Below are 19,429 nucleotides of genomic sequence, written 5' to 3' on the forward strand. Positions count from 1 at the left end.
GCGCGCGCGCGCGCGCCAGCACCCTCACGAGCGCGCGCGGCGCCGCGCCTTGATGCGGGCGCGCGGGCCCGGCACTGCGCCTGCTCGGAGCTAACGGTCCGCGGCGGGGGCGTGGCCCGGCGAAGCCCCGCCCGCCCGTGCCCGGTTTGCGCATGCGCTCTCTCGCCGCCGGGAGGGAGGGGAGAGGAGGGGCGGAACTGGCGCGCGGCGCCGCCCCGCTGTCGGCTGCGGTGGCCGCCTGAGCTGCGGCCGCCGGGAGGGAGGCGGAGGGAGGCGGCGGCGGCGGAAGATGGCGGCGGCCGCGGCGGCGGCGCTGCGGGCCTGGTTTTGGAATGAGCGGTTCTGGCTGCCGCACAACGTGACGTGGGCGGACCTGGCCGGGGAGCCGGGCCCGCCGGGCAGCGGGCTGCAGTACCCGCGGGCGGGCCACGTCCTCTCCGCCTTCCCGCTGGCGCTCGGCATCTTCGCCGTGCGGCTGCTCTTCGAGAGGTGAGCGCGGGCCCGCCCCCGCCGCGGGGCAGCCCCCGGGGCGGCGGGGCCCTCAGGCGGCTGAGGCGGCCGGGACGCCGCCTGCTCCCGCCTCGGGGGCGAGCGCGCGGCGAGGCCGCCGGTGTCTCTTAGCAACGGGCTGCGGAGCGCCCCGGGGGGGAGCGGCGTGCGGCCCCGGGGCCGGGCCGGGCCGGAGGTGGGGCGGGCCAGGCCCCGCGGGGAGGGTCGGCGGGGCTCCCCGCTCGCCCCTCGGGCAGCGCGGAGGCCTTCCGCGGAGGCCGTGGCGGGCTCCCCGCCCGCGGCGTCTCCCGAGGCTCTTTGTGCGTGGAAAGGGAATATTGTGTAACCCTGAAAAACCCGTCCCGGGAGCCTCTCGGTGCCTGTCACGACGTACGCAAGCCCGAAGGGCTCCTCTGTCCCTTGGCTTTGGATCCCGAGAGGCTCCTCCAGTGCTAGCGGTACCTTATGCTGACGTAGTGCCAGAAAAAAGTCTGGGGAATTCACTTTAATGTCTCCTCCTGTCCAGGAGAACCTCGGCTGGGCGAGTGAAAGACAACTGGCTGCTGCTCTGCAATTGCTTTGCTTGTGTTGCTGGTCTCTGCCTTTATCGTACTTTCCTTGTGAGTTCCTGGATCAGGAAACAGGACTTGTTCACATGGCCTGGTATATTATTAAACAATTTGTGGATCCCCTGCATCTTGGGCATGACGGAAGTGTGTGCAGATCATCGTATCTGCCATAAACAGGTGTAAGACAGTATGTCTCATTTACTTGAGTATCCATAAACATATGATATTAACTGTTCCTTAGGGCAGAGGTTTATCCTTTCCGCGATGTGTATCTCTTACAGCCACACGCAGGGCAGACTGTGGGTGACATAGATACTAATTAGTAAAGCAGCTTATTTAGGAAGCTGTTGGGTGAAGCAGACCGAGACACCTTGTATTCCTGTTCAAGTAGTTCATTAAAGATTGATTTAATCTTAAATTTCTACATTGAAAGGGCAGAAGCCTCTCTAAGCGTGAAAAGGACTGTAGGACTGAAGTGAGTAGGAATCGAGTTGGTTTTGTTTTGTGGGTTTTCTATAAGAAGTGTGAATTTTCTTGAGCTTTCAGAAATTAAGAAGAGGGGACTGGGACAAAGTAAAAAGGTGAACTGTGGAGAAAAATGAAGCAGGTCAGCAGAGTAGGAGGGATACTTGAGAGGCTCTTTCTTTCTCCATCTTATCTTTTTGCCCTCAAAAAAAAAAAAAGCTTCAGAAAACTACTGGCAGTTCAAACCAGTGCAGAGGACCCAGGAACACACATGGCAGTGCCAAAATCTCATCTCAGCTTGGTGCGCTACTGCTAGTCTTGGCCAAATGTCCATGCTTGCCAGCAGACAAGGAAAGGAAGTTGTGAGGCAGAACAATACCCCTGGAAGGAACATCATAGGAAGGGCTCCTCATTTTCCAAGCCCTGTTTAGTCCAAGTGTCTTAGTCTGGGGAAGAAGTGCAGAAGGTTCTCTCTTCTCTGGAGTATGAGATGTTAGGAGAGATACAGTGTATCCTACCACGCCTAGTGTAACACAGTCCTCCTGGTAGCAATTACTTTATCATGATGATCTCTACCTGGTTTGTGCATTTCCTTTGCAGTGTTAATTTACGCAGGAGTTAAATGACAAATTAAGTCCTCGGTTTACAGACTAAAACCTAGAGACCACGGCCTGTTTCCTGAGTGGGTTGTTCCTTTTTTTCAACTGTGCCTTTGCTATAGTGTGTCTCAGTGATGGTATCCTGAAGTGAAAGGAGATTGTGAGAGCAACATCCAGGGCAGTTTCTAGTATGTTTATTTTAAAGGAGCACATTTTTTAAGAAATGCTTTTCTTTTTCCTCCTGCCACTTTGAAAGTGTCATAGAAGTTCACATTTGTCTTAATAAAATCCCATTGTGTGTATACCCTGATTCAGGCTTTGGGGATGATTGTGTCAAATGTCTTCCTTGACATATATTTGGCAGTGAGACTTGATGACTCAGAACTTGAATTATAGACTTGTGCAGCTCTTTTGTTTTAGCCTCTCTTCATTTCTTTCTTGTCTCTCTCCTTTTGCTGGAGATCTTCAGTGTGAGGAAGTGCTTTTGTGACACTGATGCTTGTAAAACTGACACATTTCTGTTAGTGAATGTTCCTATAAATTAATCTTTGCATCATGATGTTGGTAAAATATTCATTAGGTTGACTGTCTGTGGGAAGTATGTGACTATAGAGATGAGGCAAGACTCATAGAAGAAGGTAAGGTTCTGACTCACTGAGGGGGTGGATTTTTGTGCAGGCAAGATACAAGAAGGACTTCTGGCTATAAGTCTGGTTTTATTTTTTCTTTCTTGGTTATACTTGCTGTTATTTCTCCTTACACATCTTGTCCTGCTGCAGGCACAAAAAAATTGCCAGGTATCTACAAAAACCTGGAGCCTGTTATTCATATGATGTGTTTATAATTACACTGGAATGCCCTTCGGTAGCAGATCTGCTTGTTACTCTACAGGTCTGAGAAAGGATCTGCAGCTTGTGCTCAAGCTGGAGGCGGGGGAGAAAAAAGTGATTTTATATGTTAGTTCCTCAGGTCTGTCTGGAAAATTAGGGACAGTTGTGGAATGAGGTGATTTAATCTTAATACAGATTATTAATCTTAATACAGAAACTGAGAGATTAGGGAAAGATGAACTCTTATTTTGAGTGCATACTTTATAAATCTTACTATTTTGCAGATTGTTCTTTTAGAGCTGTAATAGGGAGCCACCAGACAAACTTGAATGTTCCATAAAGAAGGATGTGAAGTCCAACGTGCCTGAGAAATATTTGTTATAACATAACGAGTCTGTGTACTTGGAAATTGGTGTTGATTACAAAATCAGTCTAATAACAGCGTGAAAAAGGTAGCTTGGTAGGTATGACTTAAGCTAATGAGCAGATACCTGTTCAGAAAAGTATAATATAAGTATTGAAGTGACGATAATTCCTTGCTGGGAAGGTGTGGCAGTGAGTTGACCTTGGGAATAGTTGCTGCAGTTGAGATTTCTGTGGCATCATAAAATAATTTAGATTAAAAGGGACCTCTGGAGCTCAGCTTGTCCAATCTTCTCCTCAAAGCAAGGCCAACGTTTTAGTCAAGTTAGGTTGCTCGTGGTCTTGTGCTGTTCAGTTTTGAATATCCCCAAGAATGGAAATCCTACTGTCTGGGCAGCCTTTTTTTTTTTTGTGCTTAACTGCTATTGCTATATAGAATTTTTTCTCTGTGGGATACGGTGCAAAACCTGCACATCTGAAAACCTGTTCTGGGGCCAAAAATATAAAATGCCGCAGAGGTTTTAAGTGTGAGTTTTCCTTCATGGACACCTAAAGGAAATGGCATGTCATCTTGATTTTTTTCTGACTGACAACAGGGTTGATCATTCCCTTCATATTCCACCTGCAAGGTAGTAGCTGCTTGAAGCAATTGGACCGTGGCTGTTCAGTGGACTCATGAGTGTGAGCCAGCCATGCCCAGCCCAGGTAAAAACACCTGCTGTGGGTAGCCAGGAAGCCCTGCAGGAGGACAGTTGTCATTTGCAGTTCCATTGCACGAAGCCATTACGTGTGGAGTTAAGAGAAGCTACGTTAGGTGTTGGGTTAGACTTCCTTAAAAGTAATGAAATCCACTGCTGCCATCCTTTTCCCTTCCTGTTTCTGTGACTGGGGCTACCTCCATTGCTTGTGTCCGTGTCTGTCTGCTTCCATGCACCTAGAAATGTTTACAGGTTTTTTTGGTTTGCTCTTTGGTCACCCGCATGCTTGACTGAGTAACTTTAGTCTTGTGCTGTATCTGTAGCCTGTGGCTTACTCTTGATTTTTATTTTTTTCCCCCTGATTTCTGGAAACATCTGTATTTTTTTCCCTAAGCCTGCTAGGGGAAGAAGCCTACTACTCAGGAATACTTTAATGCAAAGTTTTGAGGTGGTGTTTTTTTGGGTTTTTTTGATTTGGTTTTTTTTTTTCAATCTTTAGGTCCCAAAGTGAATTATTTCTGCGTCTGTTTCTGAGGAGATGCTGTTTCTTCTTTCCTTGATGCTTCAGGTTTTGAATTCTAGAATAATGCCAAAACTTTGTATGGATCACTATGAGCTTTCTTAACCATTCGTTCTCTTCTTTACTTTTTCCTAAAATGAAAGAAAACTATCCTGAATAATAAATTAATTGAATGTGTAGATTTTTAGAGTTTTCAGGTTTCCTCTTATGTGAGAAAACTGACCCAAACCGACCATCTTCAGACCAGGATTTTTTTTGGTTTTATGTAGGGCTGTAAGCACTGTGTCCCAGAAAATGAAAGAAAAATATTTGGCATCCTGTAATTGCACATGTCTCCTTCTTTGCTGTTGCTGTGGTATATCCTGTAGGAAAGAAGAATATAAAGATGTACACTTTTATGGGGTCTAGCCAAATGTTTCATAATTCACATGATTTCTGGCTGGTGCTCTAGGTTGTAGAGGAAGCAGTGAGCCTTTTGAGCCAAGCTAAAAGGAAATCACCCTTTCCTTTTTTTTCTTTAATTTTTTTTTTAAAGCTACGACTGTTGAAATGAACAGGACGTATGAAGAAATGAGGCAGGACAGTGAAATCTGGGGCCACAGTGTCTATTACATGTTTAGTATTTTCTGAGAGCAGGGGAGTTCCTTTAGGATTAGTCATGAGCTGATCTGTAATTTCTCAAGGGGAAACCCCACAACCTGTGTCTGTTCCTAAACGCAGTCATAGCAATTTCTTACTGAAGTACTAACAATGTACTCCCAAGAATGATTGCTGTTGGAACACTTATAGTTGTGATTCTCCTGAATTTTAATCTCTCCTTTTAAACACAGGGAAAAATGGTAACAAATGTAGTTGGAAAAAGCAGCTTTTTCTGCTTGATGGCACTCTCAGTCCGCTAAATGAAATACATATGTGTAATTTTTTGTCTTCAATTCATTTGTCTCTGAAACAGTCTCCGTTTCAAAGCAGAATAGATTTAATGATGCAAACGTTGGGTCCTTTTCAAAATCGGTTTTGAGAAACAGGTTCTTTGCGCTCTCTCGCTCACAAAAGAATTGATGAAAAAAATAACAAAAATTGCACCTTGAAACCCCCCGCTCTTGCCCACCAACAGATGAGAAAACAACGCACATGTTCAGGTAACGTGCATTAGAATCCTGTGCCCATTTTGACACAAAGGTACAGCAAAACCCAATAATTTTTGAACATGTATATATTCATTTTAGATGCAAAACCAGGCTTGTTTTCAGAGTGTCCGTGCTATAAAATTCACGAAGGGTTAGATCAGCTTTTGGAATACGCAGTGCATACAGGGCTGAGAGATACTGAGATTGTGGGTCTTTCAGACTGAGTGACTTCTTACTTTCTCACTCTTGAAGGAAACAAGCCACTTTATTTTTCCCAAATTAAAAAAAAAAACCAAACTGTTTCTTTTAGGAGCTGTGTCACTTGAACTTCCCTTTTTTCTGAGCTATGTGACACCGAGGCGTGTTCTGGAAATAAGACATTTTGTTTATAGGGCTACAAGGGCTCTGGCATTTCTGTTCACAGAGGACTCCTATCAGTAATCTATTCTTTTATTTCTGAGTCATGAGAATCACCCTGGGGGAACACATTCTGATCCTTACAAGCCAAGGACATTAAGGTTTAATATTTCTTTTTAGGTGTGTGTGCTGTATGTGCTATCTGCAATTACCATTTGAACTAGTCAAAGGTATTACTTCACCTGTGAAGTTCCTTTAAGCAAAGTGGAGATCTTCAAAAGCTTTTTGGATAGGTTTTGCAGCTGCTAACAAGTCAAGGTCCTTGTGATTTAGGCAGAGGAGGGAAATAGGTGCCATGTTTTAATCTAGCTCTTTCTTTGGAACTCTTTCAGGTTTATTGCCAAGCCATGTGCCATAAACCTCGGCATTCAAGACAGTGGACCTCACAGAGCCCAGCCCAATGCAATTTTAGAGAAAGTGTTTACATCCATCACTAAGGTGAGTCATGCCTCAAATTCTGCTAGAAATGGAGGCCTGTAAGGAAGAGTGGTGGGGGGCTTTTTGCTTCCACTTTTCCCGTTTGAGAGAAATGCATTTCGCACTGTGCATGCACAATGAGTGTGCTCGTTCTCATTTTACTTTGCCTCTGGCGTGTCCTTGTAGCAAAGTAAATTCTTTTTATGGCTGACCTATGCTTTTGTGCACAGAAGAATCTTTTTTTGAATAAAATCGTTCTCTTTTTGGAAAGGTGCAAGGCTTCTTCCTTTAGTTCCCTGCCTTTGTCCTAATTCTAACTCCTGTAACAGGTGGTAATTCTTGGTTTAACAAGAAATTTCCCAGTATCTTTCACTTTCTATTGGAAAAGTGCTACTCTTTTCCTTGAGATCTCTTCCTTTGCTGGTTTTATCGGCCAGTTGTGTGAATGCCTTCCTCTTATTTTTGCCATCTACTGTGGAACTGGACAACAGCTGTCACAGTAGAAATCAGTTATTTAAGGAAAGCGTTCAGTCAGTGGACGTGTGCCCTGATAAAGGGTAGGACATTTAATGTTGACAATAGGTGTTTCTTTTGATTTTTTTTCATGGCCTTTCTTTCACTTAAGCTGACAGTGCTCCTTCACTTCAGAATTACAAAATTCCACACTGTCTGTACTCTATTGGATGTTGGCAGTGAAATCCACACAGACAGCATGATAGATTTCCATTAAAGATAATAAAATGGAAGGTTTTATATTCTGATTTGGCGATGCTGAAATTCATTCTGAGTGAAGCAGATAAAGTGCTCCGTAAATGGAAGGGAAATTCTATAAAAACCTTACTAAAACTTGCCTCAGGGGAACATTAAAGTTTTGAGGTACTTGAAATGACGTGTGAACTGAAAAGTCCCTATGGTTTGATGCTGTTTGTGGGGAGGACTTTTATGTAGGGGATGTCCTTGGAATTAATGTTCAGGAAACCCATGAGGACGCATGCTGTGCAAAATTTATCTAGCTTATGAAAACAGAGCTGCCTTTAACTGTACTGGTATGCTTGTGTCTGCTGTTGGATTTGGAGGATCAGAATGTAGGGTGGCACTGATGCAGGGGAAAGATTTCATTGCTCTTCTGAAATAGGAGCTCTGTAAATTCTCCTTTGAGGCAGATTCAATTCCAATGCAGAAGTGTCAAGTAGCCCAGACCATTAAAGCCTAGTAAAGTGCAGAGAGATCTGCTTGTGATGGAATTACAGGAAAGTCGTGGTCTCCATAGTGAAAATCAAATGATGATTTTGCTTTTCAGTTGAACAGCCTGGTGGCTCTTTATTAAATCAACATTCTGCATAGTTTTTTGGGTTTGTATGTAACTCAAGTAGTAAAATGTGTTTATCATCTTTCAGTTGTAAGAGCTCCCTGGCAGAGCTTGTTAAAAGGACACTGGTCTGAAACTAACGTGGCTTATCTCACCACTGGGCCATTTTAGAGGTAGTTATCAGGTTTTGTTCACTTTGTCTCTTATAAATCCATTTATGTCATTGTTCACAGAAATTAAACTGCCAGTAGAGTTTCCAGTCAGAGAACAGTGATATATTCTTTATCATACAATAAATTATCAAATTTAATTTTATTTATAAACTTTGATAGCGGAAATAACGCCATCACTACAATGCCCTTTTGGAATATACAAATATTTAGTGTGTTAAACCAACTCTTATTTTAAAGTGTCCCTAAACTTGCAGTGAGTAGAAATGTATTCAGCTTTGATCTTCCTGAGTTCTGGACTGTTTGAATTGATGTGCAAGTTTTAACAGGTAGGACAGAATATTTTAAAAGCTCCTTCCCCCAAATTAAGAAACAGAACATTGCATTCTTTGTCATAATGTGCTGTCAAATCATGAACTAGATGAGGAAATGTTAAACCAAAAGCATTCTGAATAATTAAGTAATTAGTGGCTTTTGAAGGTTAAACTTGAATGAACATTTGTGGCAATGGGTTCCTCCTTCTAGTCTATACCTAGTGCCTTCCTAGGGTGTGTTTTTTGTTATCTGTGCATTATTGCTGTCATAATACAGAAGGGATCTCAGACTGAAAGTAGGTCGAGAAGTAGGAGAAATGACACTTGTTTCATTTTCCTTCAGTCTCCAGATGGAAAAAGGTTAGAAGGCTTGTCAAAGCAGCTAGACTGGGATGTTCGAAAGATCCAGCGCTGGTTTCGTCATCGGAGGAACCAGGACAAACCCACCACCCTCACTAAATTTTGTGAGAGCATGTATGTTTGTGCAGAGGCCAAGATGTGGCTTCATCTTAAAGCTCCAGCTGTGTGTTCTCTTTTCTAACTGAAACTGTGGTCAGCTGCTAATTTAAACTATTGTCTTGGGGTTGGCTGGTGGAAGATAAATTCTTATATAAGCAAATGAAAGGAGTTAGGAGGGCTTTTTAGAGTTCAGTATTTTAAATATTTTGTATATATGCGTGAGAGACCAGAACACATGTACAGGAGTTATTCGTGTCAACAATGAGCAGCTTTAGATAGCGGACCAGGTCCTCAATGCAAACGTAGCACTTCGGTGTGCATGTGTGCATATGCATGTGCCCAACTTGAGTAATTACACTGAAGAGCAGTCTGCTGTCTGCACCCTCATGTTGCAGACCAGCCTTTGTTCCCAGACAGAATCACCTCATGGCTTACAGAATGATATATATACTTTTATACAGACACTTCTTGATTCCTATTCTTTTCATTTCAGTTCATTCTTTTGTTCTTTGTTTCTTTCTGAATGCTCACAGTTACCTCTGTTAGTGTAGTAGCATCTGAATATTTTTTCCTGACTTATTATTTCTTCTGTGCTGGTTTCTTTCCTTTCCAGTAACTTTCTTCATATTAATTCTTCCCCCCAGTATGGTTTTGTCTACTTAAAGCCACAAGGTAAGAGGGACAAATATATATATTAGGATACCTTCTGGATAACAATGACTTATCTCGTTGTTATCTTGTAACTCTATATTAAGGCATATGAATGATGCATGTTCGCTCTGAACTTTATTTCAGACTTGGCTGTTGATGCAAACTTGTGTGTGGTGTGAAAACTCTTAAATAGGTTTATCCTTATATGAAATGTTTACAAATGAAGAATTACCATTTGGTGGGTGAAAGCTTTTTAGGTGTCAGAATTGTTTTTTTTCACAATTGTTCCAGTTTTTGTTACAAATGTTAACCAGAAGCTATTTCTATTTTCATAAGTTTGATTTTTGCTTCTTTTTCCAGGTGGAGATTTACATTTTATTTAAGTATATTTTTTTATGGAATCAGGTTTCTCTGGACGGTGAGTTGGTCTGTCATCCACTCCCTTGTTGTTCTGTGTGGCATGCAGCTGGGTTATGGCTGTCGTGATGAAATACAGGGGCTTTGACTACCTGTGTCACTTCTTCAGTGCTTGCACCTAACTTAAAACAAGGGGGGTTTAGTGGTGATAGTCATATTTATGTTCCCTTATTTGGGATCCTGGGGTTTCTATATAAGGATCTTCTTTACACTATAGGAAAGCTTCTGTACAGATCTGTCATTAGGGAATTATTAGAAGCTTATTTGTCCTTTTAGCCCAGAATGGGACAGAACGGGGGGGTTTTGTTTGTTTTTCCTACAGAGAGCTGCTAATTTTTTTCTCATCTCCCTCTCGAAGGGTTATAGATTCATCTCTTTGGGTCTTTATTATTATTATTAGAGCTGTATGATTATTCTTTGAATTTCCATTGCAGTATCACTTGCCTTTGACTGCAGACAGACTTATTTAAATCACTAGGATGTTTTACAATTAATTTACCTTGAATGGTAGAATCAAGGTAAAATTTCAGTGAAACAGTACTGTAGTGGTCAACTGCCTTACATGATAGGAAAGAAAAAACTCAGTAGAATAATAACTTGTCTTTTTCCCTTTAGGCACCCTGGTTTTGGGACACACGACAGTGCTGGTACAACTACCCTTTTCAGGTAGGAGAGAAACACTTACTAGATTCCAACTTTTTGTACAATTTCAGTTTTTACTTTTTGTTAATGATTGAAACTCTGTAGACTTGAGTGGTCTTGTTATTCTGCGGGGTGGATGCTGCACAGGCTGCGACCTGGTGGGCTTTCTAGTGAGTGAGCAGCCATCCCTTTTGGAAGGCACAAAGATGGCATTTACTCTTTGTCTTTAGGTCCTGGTTAGGCTTGTCAGCAGCAGTGTTTCCTCAGACAGAACTGACTGAGTTCGTATTCATTTTATGTTTACTTGCTGCTGAGATTATTAAAAGTGGAAAAAAAATTATGCATAAAATTATACTGGTAACTTATTTACAGTGTTGTTTTCATTATGCAGCGAGTATGATTGTATAGAGGCCAACCAGTCTGTTTCAGTGCCTGCTTCTCCTAATCCAAGAGGCTGCAGTATGAGTTGTAAATATTGCCAAGGGAATCTTACTCCTTTTGAAGAAAGCTCAAACACACAAGTGTTTGTGACTAAGCCTAGAGTAAGATGTCTGTTGCTTAAGCTTGTTTTTACTAAACCTTAATTCTGGATCTTTTAACTTATGCCTCAGCATTCTGGAGGAACAGAGTGGGATGGGAAGGAAGGAAGGATGGAAGGAAGGAAGGAAAAAGTCAATTTTAATGTAAATTTTTAAGTACTTTGTCTTCTAACTGTGCTATCTTTGTTTGTTTTCCAGCCTCTAACATCCAGGCTTTATTATTACTATATCTTGGAGCTGGCCTTCTATTGGTCTCTCATGTTTTCTCAGTTTACAGACATTAAACGGAAGGTGAGATTAAGCAGAATTGCACTAACCACTTTGCTAAACAGATAGGACTAACAAAAAATGTGATTGTGCCTGACCAGTAAAGCTAAAGCATAGTAATAACTGTATTTTCTTCCTCACTCACATCTTTATGGAGCCTACCTCCTTCTGTAATCACTACCCAGTCCTGGGGAAAAGGGAGGAGCAAGCCTGATAGGCAACCTGGTATATCCTTGAGAGTCCCTTTCACCTTTCAGGGGAAAGAACAGAATCACTCAATACCTCCCAATAAAAAGTTATAAAATCGTTGCGTAAAAATAGATTTAATTAGCAGGCTTGCAAGAAAACATCGAAATGAGGTGCTCAAAGCAGTACCTTGCTGAGCTGAGTGAGAAAATGGCAAACACTAAAGCAATAATAAATGTTTTTTGAAGGTAATTTTTCATCTGTGTGTGTAGCAGAATGATGACTGGTCACGATTGCCGGAATCTAATTCCGTTGTGCTGCATTCTAGGGTTTGGCTTATTGTTGCTGTTGGAAAACAGTTCATAGTAAATCATGGTTTATTGCTTCTGTTAGACAAACTGCTAAGTAGCAAGTTATCCCAATTCTCGCATTGACTGTTCAAAGAGCAAAATTTGCCTGGGATTTTTTTCTGTACTGAAATATTATCAGGTGAGGCACTATAGAATATGTTGGAGCTGCAGAAAGGGAGTGATTAACAGCATCTGTGATACTGTTTATAATGTTTAATTTTGTACTCTGACTTTAACAAAGTGGATTGCTTTCCCCACTGCAAGCATGGTACAGTAACAACAGCATACTTAAAATTTGTGCCAAGAGCTGAAAGGACTACCAGCAATATGACTGTAAAACCAAAAGGAGCCAAAAATAAGGGCCATATGTTGTCTTGTCAATCTTTTCAGTGGGGTCTGCAGGCATACTTATCTTTACCTTACGTATGTATGCCAAAGAGACTGTGTTGTGCATGCAAAGCTCTGACTTCACAGGAGTACAAATACTGGGAGAGACCTTTCTGGAATCTTTAGTGATGATGGTTGATGTTGTATGATGAGCTGTGCTTTATATAAAGTGGAGTCAGAGTCTGAACTGAAGTAATCCTGTGACCCCAGTTAGTTTTGTGGTTCTGTTCCAAACTGTTGTATCTGTTTGACAGCCAAAGAGTCTTCATTCATTTTTTTTTCTGTTTCCAGGACTTCCTGATCATGTTTGTCCATCATTTGGCCACAATTGGACTCATTACGTTCTCTTATATGAATAATATGGTGCGGGTTGGAACTCTGGTGCTGTGCCTCCACGATGCATCAGATTTCCTTTTAGAGGTGAGTTTCCTTTCAAATCTTTGCATACTTAATGCTAGTGTGGTCTCAGGGGAGCAAGCTGACTTTCCCATTCTTGATAAACTGCATTAATTATGCCATAAAACTTGTGCTGCTGATCCTGCCTTGTCAGCTTTTCCTCATAACTGCTTTAGTGCTGAGAATAATCCCTAAATGTTCCAAACTCCTTACAAATGTGATGGCTCGAGGGTTTCTGAAGCTCTACAGCCTGGTAATTACATGACTGCACAAAGGGAATAATATTCTTATGTTTCTTGTCTCTTTTAGGCTGCAAAGCTAGCCAATTATGCCAAGTACCAACGTCTATGTGATGCTTTCTTCATGCTCTTTGGTGTCGTATTCATTGTTACACGGTTGGGCATTTATCCTTTCTGGTAAGCATCTTGAGCTGTAAGGTCTCGTTTGTCCTTCCAATCCTTCACGCAAAGCCTTTGTATTTAGACTTCTTGCAAGCATTCCAGCCTGTCCCTCAAGGCAGCCTGAAGTTGCAGACAACCCAAGTACTGTTTGGAGCAGTACGTTTGACTAAGCATATGAGGAAACCTCTCAACAGCCAGCTGAGGGAGTGTGAAAAGTGACTAGAATCCTAATGCACAGCTGGCCCCTCTCCTCCTACTGCAAAGTGATGACAGTGCTTATTAGCTGGAGCCAAGTCAGCCAGTATCTGCTCTGAAAGACTTGAAGGTTGTTTCCTCCTCTTAAGAAGTTTTGGAAATAGTTACAAATGAGGCTTAGTCTCTTGAGGTAAATTTGATTTTTGAGTATCTGGCTTAGTCATCGTTGCAATTTGTGATTCTTATGACACTCACGTCCTATCCTTGTGTCGTGACTGTTCAGAGCCTGAAATAGGTCTTAGGTTTCTTGGGAGGTAAAACCCTGGCTAAAAGGCTTATAGCTAATCATCCTCTAATGAGATTCCCTCTCACCTCAGTAGGTCAGGCTTGGTGAGGTTCTTCTGTTGATGAGCTGTTATCCACTTCTTGTTTCTGTTGAAAGAGTGTGGTAAAAAACTGGTTACACCTGATTATTACTGAGTTTATTTCGGTTTTACTGCATGTATCTATTTCCTAGGCAATGGACAGCTTGCATTCTCATTCTTTTCGGGTGCCTTGATGGTAGGCAGAAACAATACTTAGGCTTTGGTGTCAGGGTTGCAATTAAAGCTCTTGCTGGTTTCCAGTAAATGCATCAAAGGAGTCTGGACGAGGAAGAGCTTTAATTCTTACGTCTTCATAGGCTGCCTCCAGTGACAGATGAAATAGTTGTCATGGTGTTTATTGCTGTTGTCTGTCATGAGGTGATGCTTTTGCATCGTGCTATTGCTCAGCAGCCCTGTAAATCTTTAATGTATTTTCCACTGGCTGTAATGTAATTCCTCAACTTTGTAGAGAAATCTGGCAAGCTTGCAGCAGTATTGCACCTATGCTATTTCACTTCACTTATATCCCCTTCCCTAATTAGTAGTATAAAACATCAACAGATCTCTGGAATTGCATTTAATTCATCCATAAACTGGCTGTGAGTTAGATGTTTCTGTAGCTGCATTTTGGGGGACTTGGGTTCTTCTTTGAAAGGCTTGTTTTTCTTTTCTTGTGAAATGTTAAAAGCTGTGTGAAATTAATGATGTCTTTAAAGGTCTCCATATCTCTCTACTTCATAAAATCTAAAGTGTTTATTAAATTACTTAAGTACTGGCAATAACTCCCAGAGACAAGAACAGCAAAACAATAATGAAAGAAAGCACAAAGCTTTGTCCATAAAGCAGTTTCTAGTCCTCCAGCTTGGCAGGAGGAATCTATAAAAATCTGAGGGAAGAGAATAGCGCACAGGGAGGGAGGCCTACTGGGAACAAAATTCCTTCCTGATCTTTAAATATGGGTGAAGACTGCCCAAGTATGAACGTGTTAACGGTTGTTTTGATGACCAGTGCAGCTTGACATCACTTCCTGTAAAGTTATTATAAATGCTCATGCTTTTGAGAAGGAAATTGGCAGCAGATCTGTATGTGTAACCAAATTACAGAACATTCACATCTCCTCCTGTTCGTTGCTCAGTTCAAATGTTTCTAATTAGCTTTAGTCTGTCTCCTAACTCTGGCAAGAGACGAGCTGCATTGCTGCTCTGACAGGAGCAAAGCAACAGATGCTTAAATGAGATACAAACTGGTGTGCATCTGGCCAGTCATCTTAATTTAGAGCTGGAAGCCATGTTACCAGCGCAGCTGATCTGTAATGTCTTTCTGGATCTCTCTTAGGATTTTGAATACAACCCTGTTTGAAAGCTGGGAGTTGATTGGTCCTTATCCTTCATGGTGGCTGTTCAATGGGCTTTTGATAACCTTGCAGATCTTGCATATCGTCTGGTCGTATCTCATCATTCGCACTGCCTACAAGGCCCTCATGCGGGGAAAGGTAAGATTGCTGGTGACTCTTTTGGGTCCTCTTTCCTACAAGCCCTATTAAGCCATCATGAGAAACTGGGCCCTTCAGTGAGGGCTGGTACTAGTTCTCGAGGGACTTGCATCAGGAGTGCTTTGTAGAACAGTAGTTTTTACCTTGGTTGCTCTGCAGCCTCAAGTTGCCCGGTGTATACAAAGGCAGGGATGCTTTCCTGTTCTGGTCATGCAGGGAAATAACACCATTTTCCAGTATGTTCAGGTGTGGTAACAATAGTGATGATGACAGACTTGTTATGTACTTTGTTTGGAGTTTAAGATGGTAGTAGGCTCTTTTTTGAACAATCATATAGGATGCTTTCCAACTTCAGCTGGTTCTTGGGATGTGATGAGGGTTATGCATCGTCCCCTTGTTAGCACTAACACAGGCTTCTGGCTGTCAGGGCAGGCCAGGCATTGAGCTGCAGCATGCAGAGGAGAAAGGGTTATCAGCAATGCAGAGGAGTTTGCTGAGTTGTCACTGGGCTAATGGGGTGCAGTCTAGCTTCAGTCCTGAGTATTCTAATTTTAATTTGTCTTGGGAGTCTTGGGGAGAGGGAGGGTGAAACTGCAGCAGCTGGTTAGAAACAGATACTGCCCTAAGAGTGAACAATGCTGACTTTTGGCTGCAACCTCAGCTGCTAAGCAAAAAAGTGTAGTGCAATTGAAGTAGCATGAGACAGGGCACGCCAGCCTAGGAACTCATTTGACACCCAGCCTACCTGCCAAGAGAAGCCTCTTCCTTTGCAGCTACCAGAGAGCAACAGCTGATTTCATAGCACAAATGCTTTTTTTTTTTAAATCAGATATTTGGTAGTCTGATCTGAGTTTCTCTCATGGCTCTACTTTATTTTGTTTGACTTCTTAGCTGCCCCTACACATGGCATGTAACCTTGAAAAATATTTATATCGTAGTTGTCTGTGGCAGCGATTGTCAGGGGAAGGCATGTTTCAGAGTATGCACATGATCTTTTCATCTGTTCCCCACAGCTGCTACTGCAAATGTCTTTTATTTTCTGTCTGCGCAGCTACTTCTGTATCCTGAGGTCTACATCTTTTTCCTTTCCTTGGTTCTCTCCTGTCCAGGTGACGTAGCCAGAGAAAGGACTCTAAGCTCTGTCTTCTTCATTCTTTTCTCCTTTTCTCTGTGCCAGATTGGAGCTGGACAGTTTCATCCTTTGCATGTAAGTGTGATCTGTGCTTCTGTTTGTTCACTGGAACACGCCTGTGGCTGTTTCAAGGCTAAGACAAAAGCAAAGCTCTGGTCTTGGGGCTTTAGATGGCTGGTGCCTTCTCTTAAGCTGTTTCTCTCCCGGGTTGATACAGTGCTGGTTCTGACAGCATGCTAAAATGCAGGTTTTTTCCAAAGGTCAAAGCAGTGTCCTGGGGTTTGTTCTTATCTGCTGTCAGCTGGCTGCATGACCTTCACCTTTCTGCTTTTATACGCCCACAGGGACTCTGATACCTGTCTTTAGTGCTCATTAACACCGTGCTGAGTGGAAGAGGACAGGAGAAATGCAGTGCTTTTTGCAAAAAGGAGTACAACAGTCACTTGTCCCCCAAATAATGGGAAAAATTTCGAGGGATTTCTGCTTCCTTCCAGTGACCCTTTGAACTTCCAACGTAGCAGGAGAATAGGGAAAGATATCAGAAGTTCTGGCAACAGACAGAAGCCAGTACATCCAACAGGCCTGTCAAAACCAATCCTGGAGATCATTAACTTTACCTGGCTTTCTGCCAGATCTTCCCTTGAGTTCAAAAACTTCCTGCCTGGTGCTGTTGGAAAGCCCTGGCTCAAAGCAAGCAGAGTAGAATGAGATCCTTGGAAAGGTGCTAGCCACAAAGTGCTTGCACATTAAGCAAATGAGGGCTATTAGTTGCAGAGGCCCAAGTGTGGAGAGCCTGCCTTAGGGTATGCAAAGCACGGGCCATTCTCGCCGTCTCTGCTCGGCACTGGTGAGTTTATGGCTCTGGCACCCCGCCACCAACCAAGGTGCTTGTTTGCAGTTGGGGCCGGGCTTGTGAGCTCTTCCCTTCAGCCTTCTGGTGCGGTTGGCTCTGCCGTGCTGGTGCAGTGCCCTCCTGCGGCACTCGGAGCAGCCGGCAGCGAAGTGCACCTGGATCTGCTTCGAAAGGGTCAAAATCCCACGTGCAAATCGAATTCGGCTGGATTTGCAGCCAGTCTTTGGACTAAAGTAGTAACTCCCTAGAGCAGCTCTAGATTTCGGGGCTGAGATGCTCCTTCTGTTCCTGAACGGGTGTTTGCTGGATTAGATAGTTGTCTTTGTTCTCCAGCCCGCTGTCCAAACAGGCTTTTGCTTGTAAATAAGTTCTCATGTATGAACCACAGGCTGTGAAAATGGGAGGCGCTTTGTGCAAACAGCAATGTGATAAATATAGCTGGTTAATTTTTAAAATATCAAAGCTGTTCCCTGTAGGACAAAATGTTCTCTCTAAAACTGATACATAGCTGGTTTTTGGTCATGGTACCCACTTAAGATTATGGTATGAGAAGTTTTATGATTCAAAACAAATTTGTTGTTTGGAAAAGTGGCCTTTAACCAATCTAGAATGCAGCTCTTGGAAGGCAAGAACAACCAAAGGTCTGTAGTGTCCTCTGATCTGGTGAGAGCAAAATAAAGTGTAGTGCTTTCATGGATGTACAGAGTATTTGGGAAATGGAACTTGTATTTCCAAATTGTCATTTTCAGTGTCTGTGTCTTGCATTCTGTATGTGGTGACTCTGTATGTGAGTTTGAAGTGATTGAGGATCAAATGTAAAAGGTAAATGTAACTGACTGAGGCTGGTTAATCACACGGACACAACCTTCTAACTACTGTTTTCTGTGAATTTTTCAACTTCCCTTCTCCCCTTTCCACTACCAAATTTCATTTGAAATGTTTAGGTATCAAAAGATGACCGCAGTGATGTAGAGAGCAGCTCTGAAGAGGAGGATGTGACTTCCAACAGCACAAAAGGAGTTTTCAGCACTTCGAGTAACGGCTCCAACCGCATTAATGGCCACGTGGCTAGTGGCCAGTGGACAGAAGAGGAGTAAGGCTGTGGGTTGGCCTTGAGCAAACACGAACTTGTCTTTAAATATCTAGATGTGTTGAGCTCCAGATTCCCAAGTGATCTTTAATCAAGATACCCTTTCCCCAGAAACCTCCAGCAAATCTGAAATGGGCACAATCCAGACCGGTCAGAGGCTTTGCACAACAGAAGGGATAAAGCCAATGACTAGGGCAAAAACAAAGCTGCAGATTTCACTTTAAGCCATTTTGTACTTAAATCTTAGTCCCGTCGATATTTGCAGAGGTATCTTTGTTTGTCACAAACTGGTTTTTACTAGGATCAACTCAAGGCGGAACAAGTTTGGACTAGGCTGGCTGCCGACCGCAGGAGGGTTACGGTGCCATTTCGGTGACGGTTTGCTCCGGTGCAGGTTCAGCATATCTCCTTGATGCACTCCAGAAGCCACTTAAGAGCATGGAGAACGCAGTGTCCTGTGGTTCCACGTCCGAGCTCCCCTGGCTGTAGCAGAGACTCTTTTTCTCAGTCCTGCTGCGAGCGCTCTGGACTACAGCCAAGCTTTGAATTGGACTGTGCTACAACAGAAACGTTGTTCTAACTTGCCATCGGGGTGCTGAGGAGGTTATAGCTTTTATCTCTGCTGTCACGAGGGACCAGGCCAGCGTTTGCTGCCTATTTTGGTGCTGCAAGCCCCTCTGAAGTCTTGACTACAGCCTTCTGAAACGGGGGAGGGGGGGTTGTTTTATTGCCCCTAAGACAACTATCACAATACATGCCTTTTAATTTTTTTTTTCTGTTGCAAGTTGTGGTTTTGAAGATGTTTCTAGACCTCCTGGATACAGTTGGCTAAGCTAGGGCTTGAGCTGAGGGCGGACCAGTACTGGGGGGCTGTGGTTAACTTTCCACAAAATAAGACATTTCAGTCCTGCTTGTCTGTACTCCCAAGTGAATGTTGCTGCTCTGATTTTGCAACTGTGTGGAGGAATCACTGGGCTGGAAAGGCAGCCACACCATAGGCTTTGCTTCTTTTTTTTTTTACTCAATGGTACCTGGGGGCAATGGAGGACCTGTGCGTCAATCATGAGCAGAATTTTGGAAACTTCTTGAGTTGTTACCGTTTTATACCGTTGTTTACTCTTATTTCCGATTAAAAGATGCTTCAGAAACTTGGTTTACACGTTTCACCTTGAGAAAATAAAATCAAGGAGGCTGTACGCCCCTTTTCTGTGATTCTGAGCAGCTGGACTGATGGTAGGTGCTGGTGCTGCCACGGGGAAGCACCTTTGGAGGCTGGACAGGGAGCTGTTGGGGCAGACACCACGCAGCACCACAGCCGGG

At 43.1% G+C, this 19,429-nt stretch overlaps 1 protein-coding gene across 5 annotated transcripts; it reads left to right on the top strand.

Moving 5' to 3' along the window:
* The first annotated feature begins 276 nt into the window (after positions 1–276).
* On the top strand, positions 277–19,231 carry CERS5 (ceramide synthase 5). Of its 5 annotated transcripts, XM_068409806.1 has the most exons (11): positions 277–489; positions 6,410–6,515; positions 8,631–8,761; positions 9,758–9,815; positions 10,430–10,480; positions 11,194–11,286; positions 12,477–12,605; positions 12,891–12,997; positions 14,878–15,034; positions 16,212–16,241; positions 17,964–19,231. In XM_068409806.1, exons 1-11 carry the CDS (start codon positions 290–292, stop codon positions 18,114–18,116), a joined length of 1,215 nt encoding a protein of 404 aa, XP_068265907.1. In that variant the 5' UTR covers positions 277–289; the 3' UTR covers positions 18,117–19,231. The 5 variants fall into 5 exon arrangements, with proteins under 5 accessions (XP_068265907.1, XP_068265902.1, XP_068265904.1 ...); XM_068409801.1 differs by lacking the exon at positions 16,212–16,241; XM_068409803.1 differs by lacking the exon at positions 17,964–19,231 and having other exon boundaries at positions 16,144–16,233.
* The last annotated feature ends 198 nt before the right edge of the window (positions 19,232–19,429 follow it).

The sequence above is a fragment of the Nyctibius grandis genome, chromosome 11 (genome assembly GCF_013368605.1).
Source record: "Nyctibius grandis isolate bNycGra1 chromosome 11, bNycGra1.pri, whole genome shotgun sequence".
Classification (NCBI taxonomy): domain Eukaryota; kingdom Metazoa; phylum Chordata; class Aves; order Nyctibiiformes; family Nyctibiidae; genus Nyctibius; species Nyctibius grandis.